The 12582-nt window shown below is 46.4% G+C and overlaps 1 protein-coding gene across 10 annotated transcripts in view; it reads left to right on the top strand.

Moving 5' to 3' along the window:
- Window positions 1–12582, top strand: part of Rbcn-3A (rabconnectin-3 alpha) — a 175434-nt gene that overhangs the window by 34881 nt on the left and 127971 nt on the right. For all 10 annotated transcript variants that reach the window (XM_065444752.2, XM_065444823.1, XM_065444293.1 and 7 more), the window contains 4 exons: window positions 3633–3948; window positions 5239–5388; window positions 7840–8201; window positions 10137–10284. In XM_065444752.2, coding sequence (XP_065300824.1) covers window positions 3633–3948; window positions 5239–5388; window positions 7840–8201; window positions 10137–10284 — 976 coding nt within the window. The remainder of the gene's footprint in view (window positions 1–3632; window positions 3949–5238; window positions 5389–7839; window positions 8202–10136; window positions 10285–12582) is intronic.

The following is a 12582-nucleotide window of genomic DNA, read 5'->3' on the forward strand; positions in this document are numbered from 1 at the left end:
AAAGTCGCGACGACTTATTCAGCCATTTCATTACGTACAGCAAGCGCTGCGCCGATTGAACCCTTAGGGAAGTGTACCGTGCGTGTTGTTATAAGCGGCGCTTTATACCATATTGAGTTCGTTGTTCTGCCTCGCTGCTCCCATGCCATGATTTTAGGATGGGACTTTCTGTCCTCTCATCATGCCGTTATAGATTGTGCCCGTGCTGAACTCGCGCTGTCGCCATTCGGCACCGACGTTTTTGTAGATACTGCTGACACTTCCAGTCGTGTGTTCGTCGCCGCCGACACCGAGATTCCTCCATACTCTGCCGCACTTGTACCCGTTTCCTGCGTTGGGTTTTCCGACTCCACAGTTCTTTTCACGCCGTCTCAGCTTGTTGCTCGCCGCCATCCTTTCTTGCTTCCTTTTGCCCTTCTTGCCATTCGACAAGGTTCGAGCGCACTTTATGTATCAAACCTGTTTCCTTGCCCTGCTAGGCTGCTCCACAATGAGTGTCTTGGTTATGCCGACGAAATCGAACCAAGCTTCCTTTACGATGTGCCTGACGACCCGGCTTCTCCTCCGGTTGACGCTCTGGCCCTTCAAGTTTCTCCTCCCACGCCGCCGTGTGACCCACCATTTTACCAGAGTATTGATCCCAACCTCACTCCAGCGCAGCACGCCCAGGTCGTCCATCTTCTAGACCGCTTTCGCACGTCATTCGACCTACAACAATCACGCTTAGGCCGTACTTCCACTGTTGTCCATCACATCGACACCGGCAACCATGCGCCTTTACGCCACAGGCCATATCGTGTATCCGCCACGGAGCATAGCGTGATCGCTGAGCAAGTTGGAGACATGCTCCAACGCGGTGTCATACAACCTTCGCACAGTCCCTGGGCTTCTCCTGTAGTGCTGGTAAAAAAGAAAGATGGCACAATTCGCTTTTGCGTGGACTACCGGCGACTTAATAAGATCACCCGCAAGGACGTTTATCCGCTACCCCGTATTGACGACGCGCTAGACTGCCTCCAAGGCGCTGAATTCTACTCATCCTTAGACTTACGATCCGGGTACTGGCAAGTGCCAGTGGCTGAGTCAGACCGTCCGAAAACGGCCTTCATCACACCTGACGGTTTATTTGAATTCACCGTGATGCCATTTGGCCTGTGTAATGCGCCTGCCACATTTGAAAGAATGATGGACAACATCTTGCGCGGCCTCAAATGGCAGATATGCCTGTGTTATCTGGACGACATCGTTATCTTTTCACCGGACTTTCCTTCCCACTTACTTCGACTTGAACGCGTCCTAAAGTGCATCGCCGATGCTGGCCTCCAGCTTAACTTGAAGAAGTGTCACTTCGCTGCCCGGCAGCTGGTCATCCTCGGCCATGTCGTGTCGAAAGAAGGTGTACTTCCTGATCCGGCGAAACTACAAGCTGTTGCCCAGTTTCCCCGACCAACGACTTTGAAAGAACTGCGCAGCTTCATTGGATTAGCGTCATACTTTCGCCGTTTCATCCGCAATTTTGCCACTATAATTGCACCTTTAACGCAGCTTCTTCGTGGTGGCCACAACCTTTCAACCTGGTCACGGGATTGCGATGCCGCCTTCACAAAGCTGCGTCGTCTCTTGACGTCACCACCAATCCTGCGCCATTTCGACCCCAGCGCTCCAACTGAAATACACACGGATGCCAGTGGCGTTGGCCTTGGGGCCGTTCTCGCTCAGAGAAAGGCTGGCTTCGATGAGTACGTCGTTGCCTTCGCCAGTCGTGCACTCACTAAACCTGAATCGAACTATTCTGTCACAGAAAAGGAATGCCTCGCTATAATTTGGGCCATAACCAAATTCCGTCCGTATCTTTATGGCCGCCCGTTTGACGTCATAACTGATCACCATTCGCTGTGCTGGCTGTCATCCTTAAAAGAACCGTCCGGTCGTCTTGCTCGATGGGCCCTTCGACTGCAGGAGTATGACATTCGCGTACTGTATCGTTCTGGCCGAAAACATTCGGATGCGGATGCCTTGTCTCGTTCTCCACTAACAGACGCGGCTAGCTTCCCGAAAGCCTCGTTGTCCGAGTCTTCCCTTGCTGCCACGGACATTCTTCTGGAGCAGAAGAAAGACCCATGGATTGTGTCCATGCTGCGTTTTTTGTCCAGCCCATCGACACCCACTAACAATCGCGCATTACGTCGCCAAGCACATCACTTCTCCATTCGCGACGGGCTCCTGTACCGTCGCAACTACCTCCCGGACGGCCGCAAATGGTTGCTTGTCATCCCGCGACACCTGCGTTCGGATATTTGCGCAGCGTTCCACGACGATCCCCAGTGTGCGCATGCAGGGGTACTGAAGACATACGCGCGTCTACGCCTTCGTTACTACTGGCGGGGGATGTATCGATTCATCCATCATTATGTCCGCTCCTGTTTGGTTTGCCAACGCCGTAAAGATCCCCCTCGTCGTTCAACCGCCCCATTGCAGCCTTTGCCTTGCCCAGCACGTGCTTTTGATCGAGTAGGCATCGACATTTATGGACCTCTGCCAACCACATCAGATGGAAATCGCTGGGTAATCGTGGCCATCGACCATCTTACGCGCTATGCGGAAACTTCCCCTTTGTCCAGCGCTTCTGCACGTGACGTCGCCTGGTTTCTCCTGCGCCACATCATCCTTCGCCATGGAGCTCCCAGGGAATTACTCAGTGATAGAGGCCGCGTCTTCCTCTCCGACGTCATCGAGGCTCTCCTCAAAGAATGCCGCATCATTCATCGCACCACTACTGCGTATCATCCGCAGACTAATGGCATGATCGAGCGCTTTAATCGCACTCTTGGTGACATGCTGGCCATGTACGTTGCATCCGACCAAACCAAATGGGACCATGTTCTACCTTTTCTGACCTACGCTTACAACACCGCCACGCAGACTACCACGGGATTTTCGCCCTTCTTTCTCCTGTACGGACGCGAACCTTTTTCCACAATGGATACTATCCTTCCGTACCGCCCTGACTCCACGGAAACAACTACCCTATCCGAAGCTGCTGCACACGCAGAAGAGTGTCGCAAGCTTTCCCGTATATTTACGTCAGAAGACCAGCAACGCCAGAAGCACCATCGAGAAAGTTCCAATGCTCCTGTATCCTATCCTCCTGGCTCGCTAGTGTGGCTTTGGGTTCCAGCCTCTACCACTGGACTGTCACCGAAACTCGCGTCGAAGTACCAGGGCCCATACCGCGTGATCAAACAAACGTCTCCAGTCAACTATATTGTGGAACCCCTCGAGCTACCTTTGGATCATCGCCGCCGTGGACGCGAAATTGTGCATGCCCAGCGTCTCAAGCCCTACTATGATCCGCCTGTGCTGTCCTACCCGTAGGTCACCGGGACGGCTTCCTTTTCCGCGGGGGAGATAACTGTACTGTAAAATAGGGAGCAGTGGGGCTGTGGCTAGGAGAGAGACAACGACGACGAGAAAGAACAACCTTGTTTCGGTGCTCGGTCGGCTACACTACCTCTCGCTGCTCCAACGTTCTAGTCGCGAACGCTTACTGCTCAAAGTGCTTCGCGACAATTGAAACAGCTCCTAGGCTATGCTCTGTTTAATTTGTCTACCCTGGCACCACTGTCATGCAGGCTGGTTGACTGGCTGGATGAGTGCAGTCCCGGGTCGTTCCGCCAGGCCCTGGTAAGCTTCTCCTCTCGCATTCCGTCTGCCATTCCCCTGGGGGACGCGGCCACACTGTCGCACCACCTGGCCCTCTACCTGCCAACGGCTGGCCTTGACTTGCGCACCGTCCTGTCGGGGCTGGGAGCATGGGCCCAGCCTAGCCCTCTCACGCCTGTTGCTCCAGTCACCTTGGTGGTTCCACCCCAACCTGTACAGCAGCAGGGATCTGTGAAATCTGGCTCTATGCAACAGGGGTCACAACAACAGGGACCTGTACACCAGGTCAGTAGTGATGATATTCTGTATGTACTTCCAGAGAGACTGAAAAATAAAGCAGTAGTCTCTGTATTTTCATGTGCGTGTTGCTGTATTCATTTTCTTAACTAGCAATGTGTGTGTGTGTGTGTATATATATATATATATATATATATATATATATATATATATATATATATATATATATATTACAGTGATGTTACTCGGGCTTTGCATGGAAGCTCACTTTCAGAGCTTTAGTATAGCAGCTTTATGGTCGGTTTTGACCTTTCCTCATGGAGGCTTTAAAAAGTCACAGTTTTGCCCGAAAGGCGAAGCATCAATTGCGATAGCAAAATAGTAAACAACTATACAGAGTAAGGATAGTATTTTTATTGGCTGTATAAACTTGTAAACATAGGCGTACTAACTAAATTAACAAGCATGGTGTCACACGCGCACAAGCTAACATTAACACGCCTCACTCGATGACCGCGGAAACTTGCTGTCAAAATGCTGGCATGAGGAAACGTGGCAGCAGCAGCGAGTGAAGTGTCATTTTTGCTGTCTGTTGCTTCAACGCAAAGTGAGCACTGAGAACACACAGCATGCACAAAGCTATGAGCCACCGACGCACCTAGACTCTGCCCCCTTATGCAGATTGCTCTCGAGATATGGTACCACATGCGCAGTTGCAGCCGGAGTAGAAGCCCTCCTCCCTCCCCTCCTACCGGTGCCTCGCACGTGCTGGACGACTGTGCACTTTCTCCGTGCTTTTGTCTCTTTCACACGGGCGACATGGAGCAGCGATTGTCAGTTCCACTTGCACACTTTCACTTGCACATACATAGTAGGGCGCATGGCGACGGTTATCACGCTTGGACTTCATATGGAACTTCACAGTGATGACGATGCTGAAGCCAGCACTGACGTCAATGGCAGAAATGCGCTTGGAGTGTCCATATAATTGCTATCACAATAATAAACAAACGGCCTGAGTGATGCAGTGGATGTTTTACTTTAGCATTTCACCAGTGGCTTCTGTCAAGCTGGAACCTGACCTGTAACTGGCGCTGCAAGGGGCACCAGCAAGTAGTCTGTGCTACAATGCCAGAAGGAGGGTCCATTGTTTTCTTAAGTAATTTGTCTAATCCTAATTGCAAGAAGAAGCTCGGCTGTTTTCATTTAAGTGCTTTATGAACTATTCTCATGTACGTAAGAGCTCTTATGTGCTATGTCCCTCTTGAGCTTTTCTGTGGCAACTTGCTGGGATTGCCACCCCTTGGCAACAGTGCCTTTACGTGACCTTTCTTGCAGACTGAAGAAAATGAAGACGCAGAAGACAAACCACGCCCCTTCTGCTGCCAAGTGGCCCCCACACCGAGTGTGTGCATGCTGTCCAAACACCACAACGGGTCACTCAACTTGTGGCACCTCACATTCAGCGAGGAGTCCCACTTCACCCACGTACGTAAAGCACACTGCAGCGAACAGGTGTTGACACTTGTATGGTGCCCCACAGTTTCAGCATCCAAGGAAAGGTTAAACTGGGAGAGTTGATTTCTGTTAATTTGATGTTGGTAAAATATTATTTGATCTATTTGACAACGTTAGAAAGTTTTAAACTCTCCTCGTATGTCTATATTAAGAAAAAAGCTCATTGCATTGAATGTTGGATAATTCTAGCTAAAGCTGATCACCAAAGCATAGGTTACAGTGCAAGCACTGCCGACAGTGCTAAACTTGCTAACAGCAATATTCTGCACGAAAGTTCTCGGGTCAGTTCTGTCGAAACTGCAACCACACAACTTGCCACACATACACAGAGAAGTAACGAAAAAGTGTCATAAGCGTACTACTGGAGAAAACTCGGTAGCACGGTGACAAGTAAGTGGGAGCACGTGTAGCAGTGTGAAAATGGCATGCATTCGTTTGCTGCGAACATAAACTCAATCATGAACAAATTGCAACACACTAGACTGTGCTTTCTTGTTTTTATGTTTAGTAGTTGCTACAATATTTGTAGGACTTATTCCCTAGTGCTTAGTGAAGGAGAAAGAGAATGTTTAGTGGTAGGGAAGTCAGAACAAAGCACTGCAGGTCCATGTTATCTCACATAGGACATGCTTTAGTTCAGCTTTTCCCGTATGCATTTTGATTTTTGTGGGTGGTAAACACAGAGCTACAGGAACGATCGCTACAATTGATGTGTGCAACAATTAAAAATGACCCTTTAAATGCTTTAAAGGGTTCTAAATGGTTTTAAGGGTTACAACATGCAGTATAAAATGCATTTGTGTGCTTTTTACAATCATGGGTAATGGCACTTGACTTATATGGAGTTTAACTCTTTGAGGGTCAATTATTTTGCCAAATGTAACTGCCCAGGATTGAATCTTTTTATTGCAGATTTAAAATCTTCAGACTGACCTACTTCGAAAAAACTTTAGTTCTAGAGTGACTATAAGGTGACAAAAACATACTTCCCATAGATAAACATGCATTGTTTGTTCATGAATACATATAGGCTTGCGTAAATACTTATAAAAGTTATAATAAGAATAAAAAAGTAGATACACTGAAATAGATATAATTTGACTTGGCACTTGGGTAGCAGTCCACATTGGAGGCATTGCCGCTCAACTCACTTGCAGCAGAGCAACGAGCACATATGGCCATAGCGTTAAACGAATCGTGTGTGTAAGTGCAAGCAAGAAAACTCTATGGTCGTGTGCCCTTCAGTAAAACTAAACGAGTTGGAAACTTGCAGTAATCCTTCATTCTGTTGCCGACGAGAGGCAATCAGTTCTTGCAAGCAGTTTCTCAAGAAAAGAAATGCAGGCATGGCAATATTGTATGTATAAAGTGGCATCATCTGTACCAGCACCTGCCTGTGAAGAGATGTAATTGTACTCCTGTGAGTAACAGAAAACTGAGGATCTAGCAGTGACCCTTAGAGGGATTAGAAACCAGATAGATATTTCTTACGAGCGCAACAATTGTAAACAGCCCACCAGACAAAACCAAAACTAACGCACGAGCGGTCACTGAAATGCCAGTGTAAAGAAGCTGTGAAATGAAAAGCGAGAAACTTAGGAGCAATAAAAAATAAAAAGAACTTTTTATTGTATCCACACACGGTGGCACCGTTTGCTGGGCAACAAACAGTTAAAAAACTAAGCATATGTATGGCACCATAAATATATGACATCAGCCATTTGAGACATGTTTGCAACGCCGTATAATTACGGCATTGACGCTCAAAGGGTTAAGCTGGACTTAAGCTGGAAGAATGGTTCATTGCATGTGGAGACGACGTCAATCATGCTTTGCCATGAGTATAGGTAATTCAAGATTGCTTCTGCAATGCCCACTTCTATAGTGCACTATTAAATCGTTTTTCATGTAACGAAATGAAAAAACATTTTTTTTACAAATTTCAAACTCAAACGAAGTTGAATTGATACTGTAGGGTGTGTTAATTGAGGTTTAATTAAAGTGCCTGATTTCAACCAACCTCATTTCCCTTTGTAAATGACAGCATGAGCTATTGGTCCTTTGCACTGGGCTGATGGACGTGGTGTTGCATTGGTAAGTCAAGGTCGTAGGTTTGATTCCTGGCAATCAGGTGGCATTGAGATAGAGATAGAATGCAAAGCTGCCTGTGAGGTGATATTTTGGTGAATGTTAAAAGCGCTTGAAATTTCTAAAGAAAATCTGGATCCCACTGCTATCCTGTTTCTATTGTAGCTTGCTTGTTGCTTTGGCACACAAAAGTCGGTCATAAGATGTCAAGTGGTGAAGATGTGAATGTAATAAAGCGCAACACAACTGAATGGCTTGACTTCTCCAAGTTCTCTCTCTTTCTTTTTTCGCAAGGAACGTTTGATAGTTGCTGTGCCTGACTGTTCATTACAGGTGCTCAGTATTGGCCATGCAGCAAGAGTATCGGGACATCGGTTCAGGATAAACGACATCACGTGCCATCCTGTGCTCCCACTGCTGCTGACCACGTCGCACCACAACCTCCCCAAAGGGAAGGAACCCCTGGACGAGGAAGACGAACAGCCGCAGCCTCAGGACTACTTGGACAAGCGGCGGCGCGAAAGTGCACCCACTGCTGCACCCACGGAGGGCTTTTGCAGTGAGCTCATCCTCTGGAAGGTGGAGTCTGTGGGGCCCCTGTCCAAGTCTGGTGGTGTTGCCGAGCTGGCCCGCATCAACTCGCTCGAGCCATCTGCCTTCTCCAACGTTGCCTGGGTTCCCACACTGCTTCCCAGGTTCCCCCCCTTTTTTTTTCTTGTTTTCACATTTCATAAGTTTCTGAGAGATGGGGCAAATGAGTTCTGCAGAAATCCGCAAGTTGGAAGATGTTTCATGAAAGGTAAAAAATTACCATTCACCTAAAAGTAGCATAAAGTTTCAAAGGAAACTTACACAGGCTTCTCAGAAAGAAAGCTGCCTAGTTGAAGAAAATTCATTCTAGTTCGCTGATTGAACGAGGGACCAGCACATTTAGGACAGTTCCTCTGCCACCTGAGACTAACAGATCATAGGCCAATGGCAAATGCAACTCGAAGTGCGCATGGCAAATGAGTTCTGTGGAAATCCGCAAGGCAGTGGAAGTTTCATGAAAGGAAAAAAAAAAACTTAAAAGTGCCAACTATGCCACAGGAGTTCTGGAAACAAGTTCTGACAAATTCTGAAGTAAGTATTTTGTCGCTCACAGAGTGGACTTGCTTAGTGGTTACGGCAGTGTGCTACTGAGGAGGAGGGGTAGATTTTAAAGATTTTAATGAGAAAGGAGGAGAGGTGGGCATGGAGAGCATGTCTCTAGCCTGCTGCTCCTCACTGAGGTAAGGGGAAGTGGGAGATGAAGGCAAAGCTAAGTGGCAGGCGATTATGATATGAAACAATGCACTACTGCTGTTGAGAATTCCGAAAGAAATTACTAGAGGAAGCTCTGATGCCAGGGTCTACGGGAGCCACAACTATGATGGTTCAGCCAGCGTTACAATGACAGGCAGTACTGTGGATTTGCCTGAACTTCCTCCTTTTGTCTTCAAACAACTTTGTGGCTGTGGATATTGGCCATCTTCAACAAACTATTTCGTTATATAAGCGGAAGAATTCACAAGTTATCATTCATGTCTGCAGAGACTTATTGACTTGATGTATTCATAAAAATACTTCACATACGTATGCCAATCTGACAACTGATACATCAAAGACAGCAAAGCTTTATAAAACGAGTTCTTACTCCCTCTGGAAACACAGTAGAACCTGATTCATTCATTTTGGACAAAAACGCACTAGAAACATGCTGTCTAGGAAAGTGTACAATCCGAAGTCACTAAAAAATTCGGCAGACCCAACTGTAGTTTATATCTACATAATGCAAAATACTGCACAAATCATTGCAGCATGTGACACTGACATGCACTGATATTGTAGGACTCAAGCTGGAAGTGATGTGGGTTGTCATTTTTTGTGGCATTGGCAAGCTTACGTTCACGCACCTCGAATTCTGCCTGGGTCAGCAACTTTTTCGAGTAGAGCACTCCGGTGAGGAGTTTTGATGTGCCCATTCAGTGAGAATCATTGCAGCATGAGACGCAGATGCACATTGATTGAGCTGCCAGGGCCTGAGTGGCCGAAGAAGCACATTGTCGTTTTAAGACGGTGATGCTAAACCAAAACGAAATCGAGCTCGTGCGCAACGGCGGAATACGATGCCAAGATGCTGCCACAGCGAGACATGACGTGCACATTGCGCTGCCTGCAGCAGGGAACGGCAGCGTATTTGACTTATCGGCAACTTATTGCCTATCAAAAGCATGCAGTGCATTACTTACGACACACATGCTGTGAAACAAATAGGTAAAGATGCTTATCGCAGTGTTGTTAGCGACGATAGTTGTGAATGGCAACGTGCGACGACCTATGAGAAGATTTGCTGGTACCAGAATAGGAAACTGAGTGCATGGTAGTATTTTCTACACTCTTAAAAAAATGTGTACCCTTTGGGGATTAGCTTGTCCCACAACAATGCAGCTTGAAAAATTAATGTAGTGCATTGGGTTAAATGCTAGTATATCTTTGCATAGGTAGATTGAACGCACTACTAGTTTGCCTGTTTAATTAAATATGTATTTGTTTTGAGTAAAGAAGTTAATGTGTGCTTTTCGTTTTATTTTTCACCTGAAACCATGCAGCACAACATTGGGCAGCATATCCAATTCACCAAGTGCCTGCTTTGTGGCCTCGGATGGTCTCCAGCTACGAGTGTACCAAGCTGTGATAGATGCGCGCACACTGCTTGCCGAGGTGTTGGCAGCAGCTTGTCGGAAGGATAATGCTGATGTGAGTTACTAGTTTTGTAGATCTTTTAATAATTTGCATAATTACAAACAGTTTCTTTTTTAGAACACAAACCAAGCAATCTGGGGCGCGATCAGCGATCGTTGTTCAGAGCACGTGTTTGGTTGCACCGCGCGCGATTGGCCTAGGCCACACCGACTTCATCCAGCTGATGAAGCTGGCGCAGCGTAGGCCAATTGCGCGAGGCACAACCAAATGCATTCTCCAATCAATGATCCCCGATTGTGCCCTGCACTCAGTTACAGCTTTGCATCAGTGAACATGCATCACTTAATCAATATTAGATTTGAGCTAAGCTGAAAAAGCACCTCCTGATATGTTGATTACTGTGAGCGCTTTTGGAGGGCAAGGGGCCATGCAATTAACATTTCACCTGGAACTTTGGTTCTCCACATTCAGGGAGCTTGACAGTGCTCCAACAAAAAAATGTCACTGTCAGCAAAGACTTACTGTTGTAGCAAAGTACAACGCTATTTGTTGTATCATGCTATAATGACAACCTTAAGCAAAATTTATTAAATAGCAGCTCCTTCATAGAAAAATTCTCAGCCTGTCTTGTATCTAGAAATAGTGCCATATTAATTTGAATATAGATCAACCTTCTTTTTTTAGAAAGTGTGACACAAAATTAGCTATCGATTTATATTTGTGAACAAAGCTAGCAAAATACCGAGCTATCAGAGTTCCACTATTGTGCCCGCTGTAAGGCCAGTCTGGAGATTATCCAGACTGACATTAAAGGGCCCCTCACCAGGTCTGGCCATTTTGAACTGACAAACACAGAGCATACAATGCGTGATAACGATCGTGTCTGCAAAGTATTACTTCGCTACGCACCACAGAAAGATCTGAAATTTCAAACCGAACTTCATTTTCCCTTCTCACGGCCGTTGCACTCCAAGCCGGAGGATGACGTACACGTGCTAGTGTACCTACGTACACGTGTTTTCCGTGACGTCACTTGGGGTGACACGTGATTTCAAGAGTTATTCTAGGCAACATCTGTTATTTGTGTAATATGTTGCTTGTATAGACGAATTAAAGCTTAGCAAAATAATAAAACACAAAAACCGAATGCCTGCATGTTTTTGTTTTACTTTGCTCCGCAGCAAGAGAGATGTACTTCTGTTTCATCTGCTTGTCCCCACTGTCGTGTAATCACGCGTGCAGACACTGAAACTGTTATTTCCTACCGTGTTCCAGTGCGGGATTATGCTCTGTGATCCACTTGTGTGCTTGCCCTAATATTTGTGTAGCACTGACTTATAGTGCTAGTAGGGTGTCCTCGCACACATGCACGCAAAATTGTGCACTGCGCGAAACGAGGCAATCACTACAGCTCACGCGTGATGTTGTCAGCGAAAGTGCGCTGCACCGCAATAAAGTGAGGAGAAAAAAAAGAAATGAAGGGCCCATGATGTATGCGTCACACGATCCTCGAGGTCCTGTATGGTAGAACGCAGGGAAGGAATTTCACTTGAGGAGGCTAGACGGGGCAAGTGGAGAGAGTGTCTCGCTTGGCAGCGGCACTTCCCTTCTAAAATCATGGGTCCTGAAATCATGGGTTCGCAGCACTGAAATATTTCTATCTCAGCTATCAATTAAGATTTATAAACATTTTTCGGCAGGACGCTTCCTAGAGTACACGTAACAACTTCCAGCGTATAACCAAAATTTGCTATGGGGCCTGGTGAGGGGCCCTTTAAGACATGCTGCATATCCAACACACTCTGTGGCACTGAGGATGACGTTGCTTGGGCTGCCGAGGAAGCCTGCAAATCATTCGACAAGGATGAGCTCTCCGGTAGTTCTGGATAGGCTGCCACTTGTGGCATTGACTAGCGAGATTTAGTAGCTGAGGGTATGGTAAATAAAGATGTGTGATGTTTTAATGTTCTTTATTTTTCTTTAAAGATCTGGTTCAACCTATATTCGAACTAAGTTTTTATTTCTCAGGTTGTTCAACATCAGGGGTCGACATAAATTTCTGTTCAACCTATATTCAAGTAAATATAATATTAAGAATGGAATGTCCCTTCTTTTGAATTGTATGTGTAGTCTTAGCAATGTCTCCCACACTGGCTGGTTGAGTTGTTGGCACATAATTATGGTTATAGGAAAAAGCAGCCAAGTCTGCAGCTGCAAGTGCACTTTAGCATGATATTGCATGCAGGGAACTTCATGTCTTTTTTTGCAACATTTTTGCAACATATTTACAACATTTTGCCTATGACGCCTGTTTGTGTGAACTTCATGCTGCACATTAAAGGGACACTAAAG

This window comes from Dermacentor albipictus, chromosome 1, assembly GCF_038994185.2.
Source record: "Dermacentor albipictus isolate Rhodes 1998 colony chromosome 1, USDA_Dalb.pri_finalv2, whole genome shotgun sequence".
Lineage (NCBI taxonomy): Eukaryota > Metazoa > Arthropoda > Arachnida > Ixodida > Ixodidae > Dermacentor > Dermacentor albipictus.